Raw genomic sequence first — 22,229 nt, 5'->3', positions numbered from 1 at the left:
AAATGGCTATATTTGTGTTTCACGGTCTTGCCCCTCAGTCAGCACTGATTAAGTTGGACTGCTGATAAAACATGGATAAATTCATATGCAGGCTGAGATATCCAGGATTTTTAAATAAAAGACTTAGAAATTGAGTCAAATGACAATAAATGCTTGAACTGATAAATGAGGTACAGTTGAAACAGCTTCTGCAGGTAAAAACCAGGCACTCAACAACCAAGAGGCAGAAAAGAGAAGAGAAAAGCCAAGCATCCCGTGGAGAACAAAAAGCACTATTCCAGGTACCTTATAGCCCAAGTATATTTTATTTTCTATCTTCAGAATATGCACAAGATTCCTATTACAAGCCTACAATAAACTCTCCTGCATTTAAGTAGCTTAAGTTGGCTTATATTCCTTAAAACTAAATAACTCCAACTGTACTTTTTTTCACACATGCTCCAATTTCTTGCCTCTGTACTCTGGACAGCTACATAAACAGCTTACCTTTTACAGTACAAAATAAGTTGGTTACACATACTCAGAACTGTAATATATCAAATTTAAAACATTTCTACTTTTGCACATCAAAGGAAACTATCAAGAAAGTATAAAGGCAAACCATGTAACAGGAGAAAATATGTAATTTGTTTTGCTAATTAGAAAAGTGAAAGAAAATATTTACCTCACAAGTAGAAAAGTATAAAGGATACTTCAAAACTGGCAACAGCATAAAGGCAATACTTATAAAGTTCAGTATTTCTCTTACATTATAACAGTGTCAGTTACAGATGCTGTATTATGGATTTTACCAAACACCCTGTTAACAGAAGTCGTAGGCTTCACCAAAATTTAACTGATACAGCTCCAACCATCCAAAGATGACCAAATTCAAGGGTGGCAGACCCCCAAGTCACTGAATTTATTTAATCCTTCAGAAGAGTACCGGAGGGGAGTGGAAGAAGAGTACCAGAGGTAAAATCATTTATGCTTGCTTATATAAATCTCAACCATTTACATCTTATTATGTGTCTCACTATTTGCCTGGGGATGAATCTATTATATCTAGAATATTAGAATAATTACTATAGTTAATATATAACTGAACTTGCTTAGTTGGCTTCCTAATGTATTTCAACTATAACCTCCTCCACGTTCAGTTCTTCAGTCTTATCTTACATGGGCCCAACTGATTTCTCTCCTACAGAAACATCTCCCAGAGAAAGAAATCAAACATACTTTGAGAAATGATACTATAACTCCCAGAGTAACTATTCCAAAAGTTCCAATCATTTAACTATTGAGCTCTGGTACTTTTAAATAAGTTATTAACCCAATAAATCTTTGTGTTCATATATACATGGCTCTATGTCTCTTTACAAAGACAAAAAAGACATGTTTCATATCTGCAGGGAGTTTTCATTTTAGTGGAAGAGAAACATACACCTACAAATAATGATGAAAGTCTTAATACTCTGTCTTTACCTCATTCAATCCTCAAAAACAGGTGATGGGTACATGTCCACCATCCATTTTTATGAAGCAATATACAGACCTTGTGCATTGGATATAAAGACATGATTTTACTACTTTATTCTCACAGGATTTCCTCTGAAATTGTTTCCCTTCTGTTCCACAACAATTACAAACTACTAGGTATAAAATAAATAAGGTACAAGGATGTCATGTATAGTACAGGGGATATAGCTAATACTTTACAATAATTTTATTTTTTTAATTTATTTTTAATTATTTTTTATTTGGCTACAGCAGGTCTTGGTTGTGGCATGCAGAATCCAGCTCCCTGACCAGGGACTGAATCTGGGCCCACTGCATTGGGAGCATGGAGTCTTAGCCACTGGACCACCAGGGACATCCCTGTAATAACTTTAAATGGAGTATAACCTATAAAATATCAGATCACTAGATTATATACCTGTAATTAGCATAATATTGTAAATCAACTGTAGTTGAATTTAGAGGGGAAAAAACTGGCCTAATAACTATCTGGCTCTTTGCCCCTCCTCATCAAATTCCTTATAAAACATGGTAGACATAATTTTTCACATGACTCTCCAATTTCATATCATCCCACTTCCCTCAAAACAAAAATCAAAGTGTACCTTCATTAAAGCTTCACAAAATGGCTACTGTGTAGGCACGTGTGTGTGTCAGTTGCTCAGTTGTGTCCCAACTCTTTGCAACCCCAGGCTGCCAGGCTTCTCTGTCTATGGGATTCTCCAGGCAACAATACTAGAGTGGATTGCCATTTCTTCCTCCAGGGCATGTTCTGGACCCAGGGATCAAACCTGGGTCTCTCGCATTCCAGGCAGATTCTTTACCATCTGAGCCAACAGGGAAGCCCAAGGGAAGCATGTATCACTGAATTTGTTAGCTAACTCTTCTGATAGAAGAGGTGGGCTTCCCTGGTGGCTCAGAGGATAAAGCTCTGCCTCCTATGCGGGAGACCTGGGTTCGATCCCTGGGTTGGGAAGATCCCCTGGAGAAGGAAATGGTAACCCACTTCAGTATTCTTGCCTGGAGAATCCCATGGACAGAGGAGCCTGGTAAGCTACAGTCCACAGGGTCGTAAAGAGTCGGACACAACTGAGTGACTTCACCTTCACCTTCTTCTGATAGAGACTGAATTTACATCAATGACTTGGATACAACACTTTAATAAAGAGACTGACAAGTATAGATAAACTACCACAAATGTATCCAAGCCCCAGTTTCTCTAGTCCCAAATCATCTGCTACACTGCTACCAGAGTCACTGTTCTAAAACACAGTCTTAAGCAGGTTGCCCTAGTTTTGAAAACCCATCAAAGGTCTGGTATGCTGCCACCCCTCATGGAATCAATTAAAACTGTGTAGTTCAGTCACACAAACTCATTGATAATTTAGCCCCAACCTTTCTGTCTCCATTGTTGACACTTTACCTCACTTGCCCGAAGGTGTTGTTCTATTGTTGCTATTGTTTAGTTCCTAAGTCACATCTGACTCTTTTGTGACCATGTGGAGTGTAGCCTGCCAGGCTCCTCTGTCCACGAAATCGGATGTCCCAGGCAAGAATACTGGAGTGGGTTGCCATTTCCTTCTCCAAGGGAACATCACAACCCACGGGCTGAACCTGCATCTCCTGCACTGGCAGGCGGAGTTTTTATTAACACTGAGCCACCAAAGAAGCCCTGGGTCCTAAGGTGAGGTCATACTAATGAGTCTCTACAGTTCCAAAAGTGCTATGCTATTTCATGTATAATTCTGCGTATGCTGTTGTGTGCCTGTACTGGCTTCAGCCTCATTCCAATCCAAACCCTCCTCATTAGTAAAACCAAAACAAAACAGAAAAATCATGCATTCATGTTTCATCTACTGTGAAAAGTTCCCTAATGTCTCATGACCAAAGTTAATCACTCCTTCTTCAGTGCCACTGATGCACCCTTGTATTTTCTTTTATAACACTAATCAAGTTTGTATTGTAAGTACTGATTTATATGATTCTCTCATCTTAAGTTTGTTAATAGAATATTTTTTCTCTTACTTCCGTAGTACCTCATATATACAATAGGGCTCAATAGCATTTGCTGAATGAATAAATGGTAAGAAAATCTCAAGCTAATTCACAAGAATTGTATATGCTTAGCTAGGAGGGTCAAAAACAGATTCAGTAGCAATCTTTAAATTTCTGAGCAGCAATTATGTAAAAGAACTCACTTGTTCTTTGTGGCTCTAAAGGGTAAATGAGGACCAGGAACATTACAAAGAGATACACTGTGCTTTGACATAAAGAACCTTCTAACAATTAATATCCTCAATGGGCTGCATTGAGGAAATAGAGTTGCTTGTTAGTGAAAGAATTCAAGCAGAGGCCAAACCACATCTATCAGGTCCCTAAACTCTCCCACCATAGAGAGGCGGACACTTAGCTCTGGGGGTTGTTTAGTTGACACTTGGCTCCTCTGACCTAGAAGCACTTTCTGAATTGAACCTGTCTTCCAGCAGCATAATTGAAATTTCTCTCCTGACCAAGGCAACTGTCTTTTATTCCACTTGATGTTATGACATTTCCATCAAAATCAAAAGATTTTGGTGGTCTCACACAATAGCAAAACAATCTTCTCTTTTCATTACAACATGTAGCTAGCTATTATTTTAATCAAGAACGTTTTATAGTGGTTAGCTACTATTTTTTTTTTCTTCATGCAATATAATTCTCACTTATGTTAATAGTATAACCTATTTTGAAAGGTAATCACTGTCCCAGTATGGTATTCTTGTGCTTCTGGAAGTCTATCACAAAGATGGACATCACTCTCTGGTTACACATTCAATTACTGTGCTGCTTACCTCATATCATTTTTATTAAAAGCTATATTTTTTAGTCTTTAGATAACAAATTTTGTGTATTCAACACCCAATTATGAACTACAACAAATCTTTTGTTTTCCAAACAACACCCAAGCTCTTTAACTCTTGATAAAGTTAAAAAGTCAGTTCAACATGGGTGAGGTAAGGAGTGTAAAGAGCTATGTAACCAAAAAAGCAACTCAAATTTTATCACTCTTCACAACACAGAAACTACTTGGTCAATTAAGACTTTTAATGATTTAAAACTTCAATAACTTACTTCAAAACTTAAATTTATACACAATATATCTTCCTGATAATGAATAACTTTCTTATGGGTAACAGATTAAAATTGTTTGCGAATTTTACCGTGGTCCTTGTAGGAGAAACTTACCTTTTAGCACTGGAGCTCAAGAATACATTGTGTAAAACTGTATATTGCATTTATCTTATACTTTGATATATGTAATTTTTAATATATGAATCTGTCATACTCACAACCTAAACTTTTAAAGTCTAAATTAAACCTTATATATAGGTTTTCAAAAAGGCAGAGGAACCAGAGATCAAATTGCCAACATCTGTTGGATCATCGAAAAAGCAAGAAAGTTTCAGAAAAACATCTATTTCTGCTTTATTGACTATGCCAAAGCCTTTGACTGTGTGCATCACAATAAACTGTAGAAAATTCTGAGAGAGATGGGAATACCAGACCACCTGACCTGCCTCCTGAGAAACCTGTATGCAGATCAGGAAGCAACAGTTAGAACTGGACATGGAACAACAGACTGGTTCCAAATAGGAAAAGGAGTCCGTCAAGGCTGTATATTGTCACCCTGCTTATTTAACTTATATGCAGAGTACATCATGAGAAACACTGGGCTGGAAGAAGCACAAGCTGGAATCAAGATTGCCGGGAGAAACATCAATAACCTCAGATATGCAGATGCCACCACCCTTATGGCAGAAAGTGAAGAGGAACTAAAGAGCCTCTTGACGAAACTGAAAGAGGAGAGTGAAAAAGTTGGCTTAAAGCTCAACATTCAGAAAACCAAGATCATGGCATCTGGTCCCAACACTTCATGGCAAATAGAAGGGGAAACAGTGGAAACAGTGGCAGACTTTATTTTGGGGGGCTCCAAAATCACTGTAGATGGTGATTGCAGCCATGAAATTAAAAGATGCTAAAATAAATAAATAAAATAAAAGACGCTTACTCATTGGAAGAAAAGTTATGACCAACCTAGATAGCATATTAAAAAGCAGAGACATTACTTTACCAACAAAGGTCTGCCTAGTCAAGGCTATGCTTTTTCCAGTAGTCATGTATGGATGTGAGAGTTGGACTAGAAAGAAAGCTGAACGCCAAAGAATTAGTGCTTTTGAACTGTGGTGTTGGAGAAGACTCTTGAGAGTCCCTTGGACTACAAGGAGATCCAACCAGTCCATCCTAAATGAAATCATTCCTGAATATTCATTGGAAGGACTGATGCTGAAGCTGAAACTCCAAAACTTTGGCCACCTCATGCAAAGAGCTGACTCATTTGAAAAGACCCTGATGCTGGGAAAGATGGAAGACGGGAGGAGAAGGGGACGACAAGAGGATGAGAAGGTTGGATGGCATCACTGACTCAATGGATATGAGTTTGAGTGAACTCCAGGAGTTGGTGATGGACTGGGAGATCTGGCGTGCTGCAGTCCATGGGGTTGCAAAGAGTTGGACACGACTGAGCGACTGAACTGAACTGATAAAATCTGTCATTAAAAAAGATTTCTTTTCCAAGACATAACCTGTTAAGAAGCCATGAAGGTTCTTAGTTGTTCAGTTGTGTCTGACTGTGACCCTATGGATTGCAACCCACCAGGCTCCTCTGTTGATGGAATTTTAGGTAAGAACACTGGAGTGAATTGCAGTTTCCTCTGGTGGCCAATGCAGGGTCTGAACCTGCATTTCCTGTGGCTCCTGCATCGGCAGGTGGATTCTTTACCACTGAGCCACCTGGGAAGCCCCAGGATGGGGATATTAGGGAAGTTAAGCGGAAGAGGCACAGCAACCATCTTTAAGAAGTTGTCAGAAGCATCCAGGGGCATTGATATAAGCAGAATAGAAAAATAAATGTGTAAATAACCTGTGGTAATACTCTGAAGCCCACAGACCAAAGTACAGAGCTAACTTCCAGCTAATACTTATTCTCTTCAGCAACTTTTTCTGCACAAATCTCTTCAAATTCATTCTCTAACAGTTTCTCTTGTCTCTAATGAAACCCCCACACCTTCCCAATTTTGTCTCCTTTCTTACTTACCTGAAGTGGAATGTGTAAAAACAAAGGATTTATCGTTAGTGTATTCTGTACTCCCTGTGCTGTTTTCAGAAAGGAGGTAAATGAGTATTTTATGTTTTTCTAACAACAACAACAAACACCAATACAGTGTTGTGGTCTTTGAAGAACTTTTTCCTGGGACAGCAAAAGAAAAGCATTTTGCCTACTTGACTAGAAAATGACTACAGTCTAGATGAAAACCACATCTGGAAATTCTAAATAATGTAGTTGTATATTACAGTATTGGGGAAAATATGAGAACACAGCACAGAATTTGATTTCAAAACTATCATGTTCATTTCAAAACTTAAAATGTTTTCATCTGTGTGAGGTTAGAGAGACAGAAGGAAGTACTTTTTCTAACCAAGAAATGAAACCTAAAATCAAATTTAAATTAAAAAGAAACTGAAAAGCAAATTCAAAGGTAAATTAAAAATTAAACACATTACCAAGTTAACTCTTAAACTAGCCCTAAGTAGGAATGTAGCTTGTGGTTTGATTTCCTAGGTAAACTTCTCTTAATCGCAGGAAAGAGCCTGCTGAAAAGCCAGACAGTCACATGGGTTTCCCTCTCTTTCTTGTTTTGGCTACAGAAATAAGAAGTGCAAGAAAGGCTGAAGCAGCAAATTCTGGAGGGGAATAAGCCACGTGCAACATGCAGAATTTTTTCTTAAAGGCATGGAAAAGAATTACAACTACTCAGCAGAAGGAAAGGAAATTAATGCCCTTTTTGATAAACTATAAATAAGAAGTAAAGTTCTGACTCCATGTTAAAGAGACCTGAGTAAAGTTTTTGAGTTAAAGTGTTTCACAGAACATTTAAGTATGGCTATCTAAAACCACATAAAATGAAAGTAAAAGAACTTTTCCACTAATAAAAAGGAAAACAGGATTTTAATTATGCAGAGATAGCTTCTCAATCTAGTGAAAGTTAGTAAAATACTTCTATATTTGTACTTATATCTGTTCTCTCCTATATCTCTATTTATACTCATCAATTACATAATACCTCAATATGACCCAATTTTAAGTCAATAAAGCAATCTAAGCTTTAAAGGTATGTTGTACCTTCTTTTAGTTACTACCTAGAGAGCTCTGCCTATCAATAATTTCAGCTGACACCTGAACAACTCGAGGACTAGGGGGACCTAACATAGTCAAAAATCCCAGTATAATCTCACAGTCCACCCTTCTTATCTGTAGTTCAGTTCAGTTTAGTTGCTCAGTCATGTCGGACTCTTTGCGACCCCATGGACTGCAGCACGCCAGGCTTCCCTGTCTATCACCAACTCCCGAAGCTTGCTTAAACGCACGTCCATCAAGTCGGTGATGCCATCCAACCATCTCATCCTCTGTCATCCCCTTCTCCTCTGCACCCAGGAATTAAATCAACAGACGATGGTGTAGGACTGTAGTATTTATTATTGAAAAAAATCCACATGTAAGTGGACCTGGGTAGTTCAAACTCCTGTTTGAAAACAGTCAACTGTATTTCACGAATTACAATGTGGTAACCACTTTCATCACCATCACTTGAAAAATTCTGTTAAACATTTGGATTCCTACTGGACCCCACCCAAGATCTACAGAATCAAAAAGAGTGCTCAAGGAATTTGCATTCTTCACATCCCACCCCATCCCCCACCACAGGTAATTTTAAACACTGCTGCTGCTGCTACTGTTAAGTCACTTCAGTTGCGTCCAACTCTGTGACCCTATAGACAACAGCCCACCAGACCTCTCTGTCCATGGGATTCTTCAGGCAAGAATACTGGAGTGGACTGCCATGCCTCCTCTAGGGGATCTTCCTGACTGAGAGATCAAACCTGGGTATCTGATGTCTCCTGCACTGGCAGGCAGGTTCTTTACCACTGGAGACACCTGGAAAGCCCAGTTTTAAACACTAATGTTTAATAACTACTGTAGTAGGGTCTAAGTAACAAGCAGTCAGAACTCCCTGGGTACAACTTTTAATGTAGTCAATAGGGTTCCTAGGAATAGGAATAAGTCACCTCAAAAAGGTTTGGCTTTCCCTTTCTGAATAATACATTTGGAGATGGGTAACAAATGTATCACTTCAAAATCTGCCAATGTTTCCACATTTCCCCATAACTTTCCTACCACAACATACTAAGTATAAAATATATGAATAAGCCAAGTTAAACGGCTCATGAATTTAAACTTAAAAAGTGTCTTTCCCTGTCTATATAAGGTCCTTAAAACAACAAAAGATACAAATATTTTAATCTTTCTCAAAATTCTCTCCTTTCAGTTCCTTCTCAGACTTGCTTTTTAGGCAAAGCTTCGAGACTTCTAGAAATGCTGTATCATTACACCAGAGCCCATTTTAACACCCATCCAATCCCAAATACAAACTGTTTTAAAATCTACCACACATGGAGATTCCTTAAAAAACTGGAAATAGAACTGCCATATGACCCAGCAATCCCACTGCTGGGCATACACACCGAGGAAACCAGAATTGAAAGAGACACGTGTACCTCAATGTTCATCACAGCACTGTTTATAATAGCCAGGACATGGAAGCAACCTAGATGTCCGTCAGCAGACAAATGGATAAGAAAGCTGAGGTACATATACACAATGGGAATATTATTCAGCCATTAAAAAGAATACATTTAAATCACTTCTAATGAGGTGGATGAAACTGGAGCCTATTATACAGAGTGAAGTAAGCCAGAAAGAAAAACACCAATATAGTATACTAACGCATATATATGGAATTGAGAAAGATGGTAACGATAACCCTACATGTGAGACAGAAAAAAGAGACACAGATGTACAGAATAGTCTTTTGGACTCTGTGGGAGAAGGCGAGGGTGGGAAGATCTGAGAGAACAGCACTGAAACATGTATATTATCTATCATATATGAAACAGATCGCCAGTCCAGGTTCGATGCATGAGACAGAGTGCTCAGGGCTGGTGCACGGGGATGACCCAGAGGGATGGGATGGGGAGGGAGGTGGGAAGGGGGTTCAGGATGGGGAACACATGTAAACCCATGGCTGATTCATATCAATGTATGGCAAAAACCACTACAATACTGTAAAGTAATTAGCCTCCAACTAAAATAAATTAATTAAAAAAATAAAATCCACTACACAAATTGTACAATGCTTCTTTAGTGAGTACACAAAAAATTCATCCCGGGCTCTCCCTTTTTTTAAACCAGTGATTTCAGTGGGAAAGGGATTGTGGCATTCTCCTGTAGTCTGAATAATAAGATGTGGGTTGTCACTATACATCACATAATAAATACAGGGCATTTGCCATATTATCTCATTTAATGCTCATGACAATCCCATGAGATAGCTATCGTTATGACCCACATTTTACAGATGAGTTGTCTAAGGTCCAGAGAGGTCAAGTTACCTATCCGTAAGTACACAGCTAGTAAGCTAATTTTCATTCCAATCCCAAAGAAGGCCAATGCCAAAGATGTTCAAACTATCATACAATTGAGCTCATTTCACATGCTAGCAGGGTTATGCTCAAAGGTCTTCAAGCTAGGCTTCAGCAGTAAGTGAACAACTTTCAAATGTAAAAACTCTGTTTAGAAGAGGCAGGAACCAGAGATCAAACTGCCAACATGGAGAAAGCAAGGGAATTCAGAAAAACATTTAGTTGTTTCATTGACTACAAGAAAACCTTTGCCTGTGTGGATCACAACAAACTGTGGAAAATTCTTAAAGAGATGAGAATACCAGATCACCTTACCTGTCTCCTGAGAAACTGGTATGTGGGTCAAGAAGAAACAGTTAGAACCAGATGCAGAACAACTCACTGGTTCAAAATTGAGAAAGGAGTACGACAAGGCTGTATATTTTCACCCAGCTTACTTAACTTACATGCAGAGTACATCATACAAAATGCCGGGCTGAATAAATCACCAGCTGGAATCACGATTGCCAGAAGAAATATCAACAACTTCATATATGCAGATGATACCACTCTAATGGCAGAAAGTGAAGAGGAAATAAAGAGCCTCTGGATAAGGGTGAAATAGGATAGTGAAAAGCCTGGCTTGAAACTCAACATTAAAAAAACAGATCATGGCATCTGGTCCCATCACTTCCTGGCAAACATTTAGGGAAAAAGTTGAATCAGTGACAGATTTTATGTTCTTGGGCTCCAAAAATCACTGCAGATGGTGACTACAGCCATGAAATCAAAAGACACTTGTTTCTTATAAGGAAAACTATGACAAACCTATACAGTATATTAAAAAGCAAAGACATCACTTTGCTGACAAAGGTCTGTATAGTCAAAGCAATGGTGTTTCCAGTAGTCATGTACAGATGTGAGAGTTGGACCATAAAGAAGGCTGAGTGCCCAAGAATTGATACTTTTGAACTGCGGTGCTAGAGAAGACTCCCGAAAGTTCCTTGGACTGCAAGGAGATCAAACCAGTCAATCCTAAAGGAAATCAACCGTAAATACTCATTGGAAGGACTGCTGCTGAAACTGAAGCTCTCATAGTTTGGCCACCTGATGGGAAGTGCCAACTCATTGGAAAAGACCCTGATGCTAGGAAAGACTGAAGGCAAAAGGAGAAGAGGGAGGCAGAGGATGAGATGGTTAGACAGCACCACTGACTCAACGGGCATGTGCTGTGCCTTTGCTCAGTCACTTCAGTCATGTCAGATTCTGCGACCCCATGGACTGTAGCCTGCCAGGCTCCTCTGTCCACGGGATTCTCCAGGCAAGAACACTGGAGTAGGCTGTCATGAGACGGTTAGATAGCATCATCGAATAAATGGACATGAATTTGAACAAACTCTGGGAGATGGTGGAGGACAAAGGAGCCTGGTGTGCTGCAATGCATGGGGTCACAAAGAGTCGGACACAATGTAGTGACTATAAAACAACAACAAGCTAATTCAAACCCAAGCAGCCTAACTCCACAACCAGCATCTTTAAGCAGTACACTATAACCATCCAGGGCTTCTCTTGTGGCTCAGCTGGTAAAGAAACCATCTGCCATGCAGGAGACCTGAGTTCAATCTCCAGGTTGGGAAGATCCCTTGGAGAAGGGAAAGGCTACCCTCTCCAGTATTCTGGCCTGGAGAATTCCATGGACTGTATAGTCCATCGGGTCGCAAAGAGTCAGACACGACTGGGCAACTTTCGCTTTACTTTACTTCACTTCTATATCCATTCTATTGCTTAAAAGCTTCCACCTGCCAAGGGCAAGTCCCCTGAATCCACCTAAAGGTTGTGGATTATGAAGCATCTAATTTTTTTAATGTGCTTTTAGGTTAATTTGCAGTATAACAAGGCTAGGGACTATTGTACTAAGCTATCAGTTCCCCAAAGTGGCACACTGACAAACTTTGAGAAAAAAATCATGGCCTGGAAGTTAAAGTATCAAACTCCAATTCACTGATTAACTAGAATTTACTTATTATCTTACTCTCTCTCTTTCCTACCCCAAAGAAATCATAAAGAAAAAAAAATCTAGAATTGATAAAGAAAAAAAAAAAGAGCTGATGGTCTGTTTATGAGACTGTTTATGAGACACTAAACAAAGATCACTGATGTTTAGACTGATGTTTAGCATGATTACTCTCAGGCAGAGTTAGGCCTTTATCAAAAAAATGTTCAAGGTAGAATTTAGAGTTGAAGGGTATTTCTATCCCTGGCAACTTTTTCATTTTACAGATGAAATAACATGCTGTTTTTTAAAAAGCATTCTCTTTAATTCAATTCAATCCACATTTGTAGTATTTAGCCAACAAGTAGTTGAGATTTACACAGTGAGTGCAAGTGAATCACACAACATGACAGTGTATTCGAGCTGAAAGGTACTCTGAATCGCTAAATTTCAAAGAGGAGGAAAGTGAAGTGAAGAAACTTAGTGATTTGCCCAAGATCACATAAATTGTTTAATGATACAAGAAAAGAAACTACCCAGGACAAAAGTCAAGTTTCTTATTTCTCAATATAATAGGATTTTCACTACATCAAAAGCTATGTTTTCATTCATAAACTTCTTATAATTCACAGAAATCAATGTATTAGCTTCAAACCCCAGGAATCATACCTATGCCTATTTCTGATTTTTTTTTTTAATTAACTCTCTGTCTCTGGGAAAATAGCTATAAAATAAAAATAAACCCTACCTTTCTTAGGTCACAGGAATAATTCAGGATTCAAAAAAATTATAAAGGAAAGACATAGTAAAATAATTTTGTAAAAATATCAAAAGATGTAAAATTAAAATATACTTGACATTTTTTTCCAGAGGCAAATGGGTAATGGTTGTCAAATCCAAATAATCTGAATGAAAAGCTTTAAAAAACATTGCTTTAGATCACTTAAACTCATTACCATGTCTAGTTCATTTCCAATACTAAATTAATACCATCTTACTAAGTGATGGCTAGCAAATAGAAGCTAACCTTGATTTTCCACAGAGTATTAAAGAATGAATAAAGTGATTCATAAAATTCCTTCTACTTTAAACAGCTCTGATTTTACAGTAAAACACAATAGTTTCCCAAATAAAAGTCTTACAGCCAACAATAAAGGTGTGGTGCACACGTGGTCAGTTGTGCCCGACTCTCTGTGACCACACGGACTGTAGGCAGTCAGGCTCCTCTGTCCATGGAATCTTCCAAGCAAGAATACTGGAGCGGGTTGCTACTTCCTTCTCCAGTGGATCTTCCCAACCCAGGGATTGAACCCGAGTCTCCTGTGTCTCCTGCATTGGCAGGCAGATTCTTTACCACTTAACCACCTGGGAAGGCTCTTTTAGTCAATAATTCTATGCCAAACAAAACGTGAAGTTTAACTGTAATAATGTACAAATGATGGATTCTTAGTTGTGACAAATGTACCACAGTTATGTAACGATGTCAACAGGAGAACCAGACGAGGGATATACCAGAACTTTCTATGGTACCTTTGCAACTTTCCTATAAACATAAACCTATTCTTTAAAAAGTATCTTAAAAAATAAAAAGTAAATCTCAAAAAATAAAATAAAATAAAAAGTAAATCTCTGTCTTACCATGGAAGCCTGGATTCTTAACCAATGGACCACCAGGGAAGTCCCAATTCCAAGTTAATATTAGAGTCTGCTTTGTTAACTGGAGCTTAGTGTTAAAATGTTAGTTTAGTTTAGCACTTCGAAATAATGTTTGAGTGATTAAAATTAACTAAGTCCCACAAAAATTAGAGTTTCCCAATACTTTCTACTGAATTTATATTCAGATGATTACATCTCTAACTATGAACTCCTTGAATCACTGTTGGATTTCTAATGGTTTGGTATAGATAACTAGTGTTTTGCAGTTGGTTGCTTTTTTTAAGAAATTATTGGATCTGAGCAGGGGAAAGGGCTAGACGTAAGAAAAGGAAACAGACTCTTCAGCCATTAGCTCCCCAATTTAATATTATAATGGGTAGCTTCACAACACTCTAAAATCTTAAAAGACTTATTCTTATTCTAGAGCAACTAATTATACATTCTTTTCAGTTTTTCTAAAACTTTACACATTTTAATTATATTAATATAAAAGTAATGTCCAATGAAATTTCCTTAGTGGCACATTGATGAATATTTTTATAGTATTGTAATAACAAAAAATTAATGTTTAGAGCAAGATATTTCTTAATTCTCCTTTTAGATAATCATACCACACCTGTAATAAAGAACTGTTTGCTTTGGGGAGCTGTAAAAATCTTTTAAAACTTATCAGAGGTTTGATATTTTACCTTTTCTTAACTGAAACGTTAAAGAAGGGATTTGTTTGTTTGTTTGTTTATTTGTTTTTGAGAAAGTGGTCCTGAAACTGTGGCTTTTATTTTAGTTGACTGGGAAGAATATACACTGTGGGACAAATAAGGGAGCCCTATCTGACGAAAGTCAATGATGGCTCAGTCAGGTGAATAATGATTTATTTCATCAACTAGTGTACATCACAGAGAAGGCAATGGCAACCCAGTCCAGTACTCTTGCCTGGAAAATCCCATGGACAGAGGAGCCCTGGTAGGCTGCAGTCCACGGGGTCGCTAAGAGTCAGACACGACTGAGCGACTTCACTTTCACTTTTCACTTTCATGCATTGGAGAAGGAAATGGCAACCCACTCCAGTGTTCTTGCCTGGAGAATCCCAGAGACAGCGGAGCTTGGTGGGCTGCTGTCTATGGGGTCGTACAGAGTCAGACACGACTAATGCGACTTAGCAGCAGCAGCAGCAGTGTACATCAACTAAATTTTGAGTAGTAGTGAAAATATGGTTGATTTTGTCGTTTCTGAGAATCTTAAATTAAGAAAAATTATAACAAATTTTTAAAATTCTCAATGTCATAACAAAAAGAATATATATTCTCAACAATTTTCATAGTGGGGAGATTGGAGACTGCTTATATATGAAAGTGAAAGTCACTCAGTCGTGTCTGACTCTGCAACCCCATGGACTATATAGTCCATGGAATTCTCCAGGCCAGAATACTGGAGTAGGTAGCCTTTCCCTTCTCCAGCGGATCTTCCCAGGCCAGGGATAGAACCCAGGTCTCCCACATTGCAGGCGGGTTCTTTACCAGCTGAGCCACAAGGGACGCCCAACATGTGAAAAGAAACCACTAAATGAGCCTACCATCGCTAGTCTTCCCTATTTAGCTATCCATAATAAAAAGAGATCCACAAAAATCATTTTGTGCAACGTTTAGGAAGTTTCAGAGTTGGTAACTACAGGGTAAGCTACATGAATCTCTATGTTCCAGAGTCTATAAAATCAATCTATAAAGATGTATATAAATTCCAGAATCTATAAAGTTTATCTTTCAGATAGAAGGAAAAAAATCTTTAGTATTTTTTCCCTACCTTAGTCATGCCCTTTTAAGTTACTAAATTCTTGTGATTTATCATGCAGATTAAAAATATATATATATTAACACTATCAGGAAACACAGATACATACTTGTATGCTTCTAAACAACAGTGACTTTGTCAGTGCAATCAGAACAAAAGTATTCAATTTGAGTATTAATACTCAAAAGTATTAAATGGCTTTTAAAATACAACTATTAAGAGCATACATAAAAAAAAACAAAAAGGAGTGTATAACTTAAAAAACAAACCAGTCTAGTTTGAAAACAAGACTTGGATTAGCTTAAAGGACCCATAAAAATGGTTTAATGTTACTTCACTTTCAGAACAGAATAATAAACATACCCTTGAGAAACAAAGGCTAGCCTACAAACACAAGAGATTTGTCTTTCAGCTTTCACCTTCTCACTGCTAAGTTGGTGAGAGTGGCAGCAGTGGTATGCACCTCGCACTTCGAAACTGTGAGAGACAGGAAAAGGCCAAGGACCGGAGGGAATGGTACTTCTGCTGCTGCTGCTGCTAAGTTGCTTCAGTCATGGCCAATTCTGTGGGACCCCATAGATGGCAGCCCACCAGGCTCCCCATCCCTGGGATTCTCCAGGCAAGACTACTGGAGTGGGTTGCCATTTCCTTCTCCAATGCATGCTGCTGCTGCTAAATCACTTCAGTCTTGTCTGACTCCGTGCGACCCCATGGATAGCAGCCCACCAGGCTTCCCTGTCCACAGGATTCTCCAGGCAAGAATACTGGAGTGGGTTGCCATTTCCTTCTTCTGAATGTTACTTCTAGGGCTCCTGTAATCAAGTCACTATAAACACAGATGCCCAAGTGCAGCTGAGGCAAGCTCCCAACAGTCTGAAATAGAACTCACTTCATCTAGAAGGGAGGGCAAGCAGGAAAGAGATAATGAGAACTGTTTTGGACCAAATTCTTTTTTCTCCTACATGATTTCTACCCTACTCAGTGAGGCTTCTGTAAATGATGTGCCTTGATTGAACTAATTTTTGTAATAACAGATAAACAGAGCCATAAAATGGTCCACTCTCTTTAGTTGTAAAAGGTTAAAACAAATATGAAACTAGTCTTTTAACGTATTTCTTCTTATAGATTTTTTGATCCAGTTAAGAGAAAGAGAGGAAATGGAAAGGAGAAGGGAAAGATTTAGATAATCAGGTGGGAAAGAAAAGAGTCACAGGTAAACAGAAGTTATGATTGAATTCCTGGAATCAAAATCAGGAACCCTGGTTTCTAACCTGGCTCTGCCATTAGCTGACAACTGTTTATGGGAAGAAAAACACTCCTAGGTTGTAGGGAGAAGAGAAATTTCTGATTATTCTTTTTGGGAAATAGATTTGTTCAAAATTACACTACCTAGAGAACAGTAAAAGAGGGAGAGTCCATGAAAGTTGTCACTTCAACACAATCTGAATGGGATTCTTCTTATAACACTAGATATTTTAGATTCAGAAATGAAGGTCATAGTTTTTGCCTTGAAGGTGTTCAGCATCTAGTTAAGGTTTTGACTAAAACGCTAACAGAAAAATAGTCCTAATGTCTGATTCTGTCCTTTTCCAAGAATGTTATATGAAGGAAGCAATGATGCTTAGAATCATGACATCCATCTCAAAAATGAAGCTTAGAGACATTAACTTCAGGGGACCTAAGTTTACTGACTTTACACTCAGTGCTCTGATACACATGAAAAGTATATCATATGAACATAAACTAAGCCATATGAATGTCAACTAGCTATGCTCTCCAAAGCCCTGTTCAAGTCTAAAACTGTCTGATACCTGACATCAAAACATGACCAATAAATACCCACACGTTCCACACAAAAAAAGGAAACACCTACAGACTTCACACACCTTAAGAGCTTTAAAAATATTGCCATTACTAGCTTTAAGTATGTCTCTTTGCACAGATCTTTGCATAATTTGAGGCACAAATGCACATTTCACTACTATATTCGTTGTCCTATGAGTAAAACAGGGCTTCTCTGGTAGCTCAGCTGGTAAACACTCTGCCTGCAATGCAGGAGACCTGGGTTTGATTCCTGGGTTGGGAAGATCCCCTGGAGGAGGGCACTGGCAACCCAATCCAGTATTCTTGCCTGGAGAATCCCCATGGACAAAGGAGCCTGGTGGGCTACAGTCTGTGGTCACAAAGAGTTGGACACCACTGAGCAACTAAGCACACACATGACTGAAACATAATTAGGATTTCCCCAATCTTGATTTAAACAGTTAATGCTGTAGAAAAGGAATAAGAAACACTAATTTCAATCAGAAAACTCTGTGAGTCTACAAATATGCACACTAATTGTATAATCCTCTCAAATCTGAGGCTCATTACTTGTTTCTTTATTTCTGTTTTTTGTCATGATCCCTGAAAAGGGAACAAAAACACAGAAGAAAGGAGAAAGAACTTTGAAAGGGAGGGTTTTCCAAGAGGGAATATTTTCCTATTTGTCTAGAGACTTAAAAAAAAAAAAAAAGCGTGTCAAAATCTGACTCACAGGAAACTGCTTTGTTACTAAGGTGCATTAAGATGAGTATTTTCTAACGATATATTTATCCCTATCAACGTCCAACTGAGAAACCTGCAATGTCCAGCACCACAATTTAACTTCAAGACTAGCAGGTCAAATCACATATACAACACCATAAAAAATTAACAGAAGTTGCCGGAAAAAAGTATAGGTCTATCTAGCCAAAGTGAGGAAAAGGGGTTTTTCTAGATAAAGCGCCATAGTAATTTGGTTTTAAAGGCTGGATCAAATTTTAAACACTAAACTGACGGTATTTTAATAAAGGCCACTGAAACAGGCTGTTAAACGCTATGAAACTCAACCACCTCTAATTTCAATAATTCCCAAACTACTTGAATGGGTTTAGACTTCACGCAGAGACAGCTCTGAAAATGACTTCCCTTTCTCTTTCACAACCGCGCCTGTACACACACACCCCGCACCGCCACCCGCCCCTAAATCCTAACAGTATAGTACACACGGACGAAGAAGGCTATTTCTCCGGTAGAGGCAAAACTGTAGATATGGCACTAGCACGCTGGCCTAAATTCACAGAAACCAGATGTGAATGGCAGGTACAGCGTCCAGCGCAGGGAAACGCCAAGATTGGCTCCCCGCGCTCACAACTTCTCCGATCCAGACGCACAACACAATGCAGACCTAGTTCCTGCCCCCTCCTGTGACAAACCAAAGCTCAGTCCTAACGCCAGCGAGAGCCACGCTGAGGCTGCCCTCACGTCGCTCTCCGGCCGCTCCCGGCCCCAAGCCCGCTCCGATCCCCGGCGTAGCCTGCGCTGTACCTGGCGAAGAAGTCGGCGAAGCCGCCGCTCCGTCGAGCCCGAGCCGAGGTCCCGGCAGGGCCCTGCTCCGCGGCCGGCAAGGACACCGGCGCTCCCGCCGGCGGCAGGTGGTCGCGGGCGCTTTGGCAGCGGCTCACCTCGAACGTATTCCGAGAGTTCAAGCGAACGTCGGAGAAACCGACGCGCGGCTCGGCGCCGGGGCCCCCACTAGTCCTCTCCGCCGAGGTGATGGGCGACGCGCCCTCCTCGGAACCCCCGGCTCCGGCTCCCAGCCGCTCCAAGTCCTCGCTGCCGCTGCTGTCACTGGCCGAACTGTCCCTCGCGCCGCTGCCCGCGCCCTCGGGCTCCTCGGCGTCCGCCGCCTCCAGGCAGCAGCTCCGCAGTGGGTCCTCGAGCGGCGCGGCCCAGTCAGACAGGATGCCCGCGCCGTCCGCGCCCTCGTCGCCAGGCCCGTCCGGACGGAGGCGGCGGTGGCGCGGCTCCCGGCTGCCGGCGCGGGCCAGGTCGCGACAGTCCTGGCCCAGCAGAAAGCCCGAGTCCCCGTTGGTCATGCCTCCGTGTCGCGCCGAGCCAGCATCCGCCGCCTCCGCGTCGCGGTGCTTGGAGCCGGCGTCCGGCTGGCAGGCGTCCGAGCGCGGGGCTGCCGAGGGCGGCGGAGCACAGGAGTGGCCGGCGGGGAGCGGACAGTAGCACAGCCCGGGCTCCAGCTGTCCCCCGGCCGCCGCGAGGTAACGCCGAAGGAGCTGCTGAGGCGGCGGCGTCTCCTCCTCCTCCTCCTCTTCTTCGGGAGGCTCCACAGCGCCGACACCTCCGCCAAAGCCTCCTGTGGCCCGAATCATTTTCCCGTCCAGGCCCGCGGAATCGGGCGCCGGCAAAGGGAGCAACTTGGGGTTTCTTGCCGAGCAGCCTCCGGCATCCTCCGGACCCACCATCTGGGGCCGGGTGAGCGCCGCCGGAGGAGGCAACGGAAGCTCCCCAGCGCAGGCTTGGCCAGGGAAGAGCCCTGAGTGCTGGGGCCGCGGCGGCCACCGCCGCAACGTTCCCAGACCCACCCCTCCCTCCCGAGAATTCAGGCAGTTGCAGGAGGGCGGGCACGCGCCTGGGCTCGCGCACGCGCAAAAGCCAGACCGGTCAAGCTCCGACCTGGAGATTCCGCGAACCATAGAGACGGTAGCTAGAGAGACCCGCTCCGTGACACAGCGACCGGCAATCTGGGATCAGCCCTCTGGACAGTGGAGGCTGGTTGGCCCACTCCGAAGAGGACGGCCATTAGGGAAGCACGGGTATGGGTCCCTTAGCAAAAATTCACTTGATATACTTATATCGGGTTTCCCTGGTGGCTCAGATGGTAAAGAATCCTCCTGCCAATACAGAAGACCTGGGTTCCATCCCTGAGTCAGGAAGATTCTCTGGAGAAGGAAATGGCAATCCTCTCCAGTATTCTTGCCTGGAGAATTCCATGGACAGAGGAAACGGTCAGGCTACAGTCCATGGAGTCGCAAAGAGTTGGACACCAATGAGCGACTAACACAATTTATGGGAATAGAATACAGGATTTAGATGTAAGTCCCTGCACCTCTAGTTTATATCCACTACTCCATTGCCAGTATTCAGGGCTGGTCTCATCTCAAGTGAACACGCTTCCTTCTCCACTTCATCTTTCCCAATATTACCAAAGTTATGTTTCCCATCTAGGACAACGTTTCATCACATCACTCTTAAAGATTTCCATTATCACTTGAGGAGATAGAAGAAGTAGTGTCAGGCAGAGAGGGATGTTGAAGTAATCCCAGCACCCCATGAAAATGGATTAAAATGGGGTGATAATCAATGAATGGAAATGAAGTGTATTTAAGGTAGAAATCCCAAGATGTGGTAACTGTTCAGATAGAAGGACTGAAGCGGGAGTGTTACCTAACATCACCAAGTCTGTGTGCCCGACACATAGGCCAAAACAATGCTAAAACACGAGTTTGGAACAGAGAAAGGTTTTATTACAGGACCATGCAAGGAGATGGGTGGCTCATACCTTAACCCCAAAGTTACTGAAAGCTTTCATCAAAGCGCTTTTAAAAGTAAAAGGTTGGGGGGGGGGGGGCGGTGGTTATGGTTAGTTGCAACTTCTTGGTGTCAGAGCCTTTGTTCTTAAAGTCAGGTCATGGTAGGTAACAATGTTCCTGTAAACCTCTACCAAACGAATGTTATTCTTTGTCGTGAGAAGAAAGGGCAAGGTCCCAAGGTACAACTTTTAACCTCCAAGGCCCAAGTCTTGGCTAACAGGAAGCAGAGCTCAGCTGGCGGTTCCCTCAGGGTCAGGTTCCCCAGACCCTGACCCAACTGTCATCACTGAGGGAGCCAGGCACCCAACTCATCTGGCCCTCAGGATTCTCAGGCCACCCAAAGCGGGAAACCACATCCCACATACTGTGACCCAGGCAGACCACTGCTACTATTAGGTCCCAGAGACAAGGTTCGGGGAGAGGTTCACCACTGCCTCAAGGCCTGGGCCAAGGCTGGTGGAGGGCCTTGATGAGGGCTCTGAAGTCCTACAAAACATAGCCCCAAGCCTGTTCTCTTGGTGCCCAAGCTCTCTCACTGACCAAAGGCCAGATGAACTGGAGGGCCACACACAGAAGGCCAGGATCCACCTTTTACCTCACTCTTCACCTGATGACCACCATTGTTGGCTGAATCCCTTCACTAACTGTCCCTTCTTAATAGTTGGTTGCTTGTGGGTGGGGCCCACTGCTGAGCTGTCCAATGTCTGAGCAGGGTCATCGGGGTTGCTCATTGACAATTGGTTGCCAGTGGGTGAGGACCTCTGACGCACTGACCAATGGCTGAGCAGGACCCATTTCCTGGTAACAGGGTGCAGAGTAAGGGCACACAGCAATTCAGTTCAGTTCACTTCAGTTGCTCAGTCATGTCCAACTCTTGGCAATCCCATGAACTACAGCAGGCCAGGCCTCCCTGTCCATCACCAACTCCCAGAGTCCACCCAAACCCATGTCCATTGAGTCGGTAATGCCATCCAACTATCTCATCCTCTGTCATCCCCTTCTCCTCTTGCCCTCAATCTTTCCCAGCATCAGGGTCTTTTCAAATGAGTCAGCTCTTCGCATCAGGTGGCCAAAGTATTGGAGTTTCAGCTCCAACATCAGTCCTTCCAATGAACACCCAGGACTGATCTCCTTTAGGATGGACTGGTTGGATCTCCTTGCAGTCCAAGGGACTCTCAAGAGTCTTCTCCAACACCACAGTTCAAAAGCATCAATTCTTCAGTGCTCAGCTTTTTTTATAGTCCAACTCTCACATCCATACATGACCACTGGAAAAACCATAGCCTTGACTAGACGGACCTTTGTTGACAAAGTAATATCTCTGCTTTTTA

At 41.5% G+C, this 22,229-nt stretch overlaps 1 protein-coding gene across 4 annotated transcripts in view; it reads right to left on the bottom strand.

Moving 5' to 3' along the window:
- Positions 1–19,995, bottom strand: part of TBC1D12 (TBC1 domain family member 12) — a 95,722-nt gene extending 75,727 nt beyond the window's left edge. The window contains exon 1 of one of the 4 annotated variants that reach the window (XM_069568065.1): positions 18,839–19,995. In XM_069568065.1, coding sequence (XP_069424166.1) covers positions 18,839–19,770 — 932 coding nt within the window. In that variant the 5' untranslated portion in view covers positions 19,771–19,995. The remainder of the gene's footprint in view (positions 1–18,838) is intronic. The other 3 variants (XM_069568067.1, XM_069568070.1, XM_069568069.2) reach the window with 3 other exon arrangements.
- Between the last annotated feature and the right edge of the window lie 2,234 nt (positions 19,996–22,229).

This window comes from Ovis canadensis, chromosome 22 (genome assembly GCF_042477335.2).
Source record: "Ovis canadensis isolate MfBH-ARS-UI-01 breed Bighorn chromosome 22, ARS-UI_OviCan_v2, whole genome shotgun sequence".
Classification (NCBI taxonomy): Eukaryota; Metazoa; Chordata; class Mammalia; order Artiodactyla; family Bovidae; genus Ovis; species Ovis canadensis.
The sequence above is the reverse complement of the archived record's forward strand: the minus strand, read 5'-3'. Positions and strand labels throughout refer to the sequence as shown.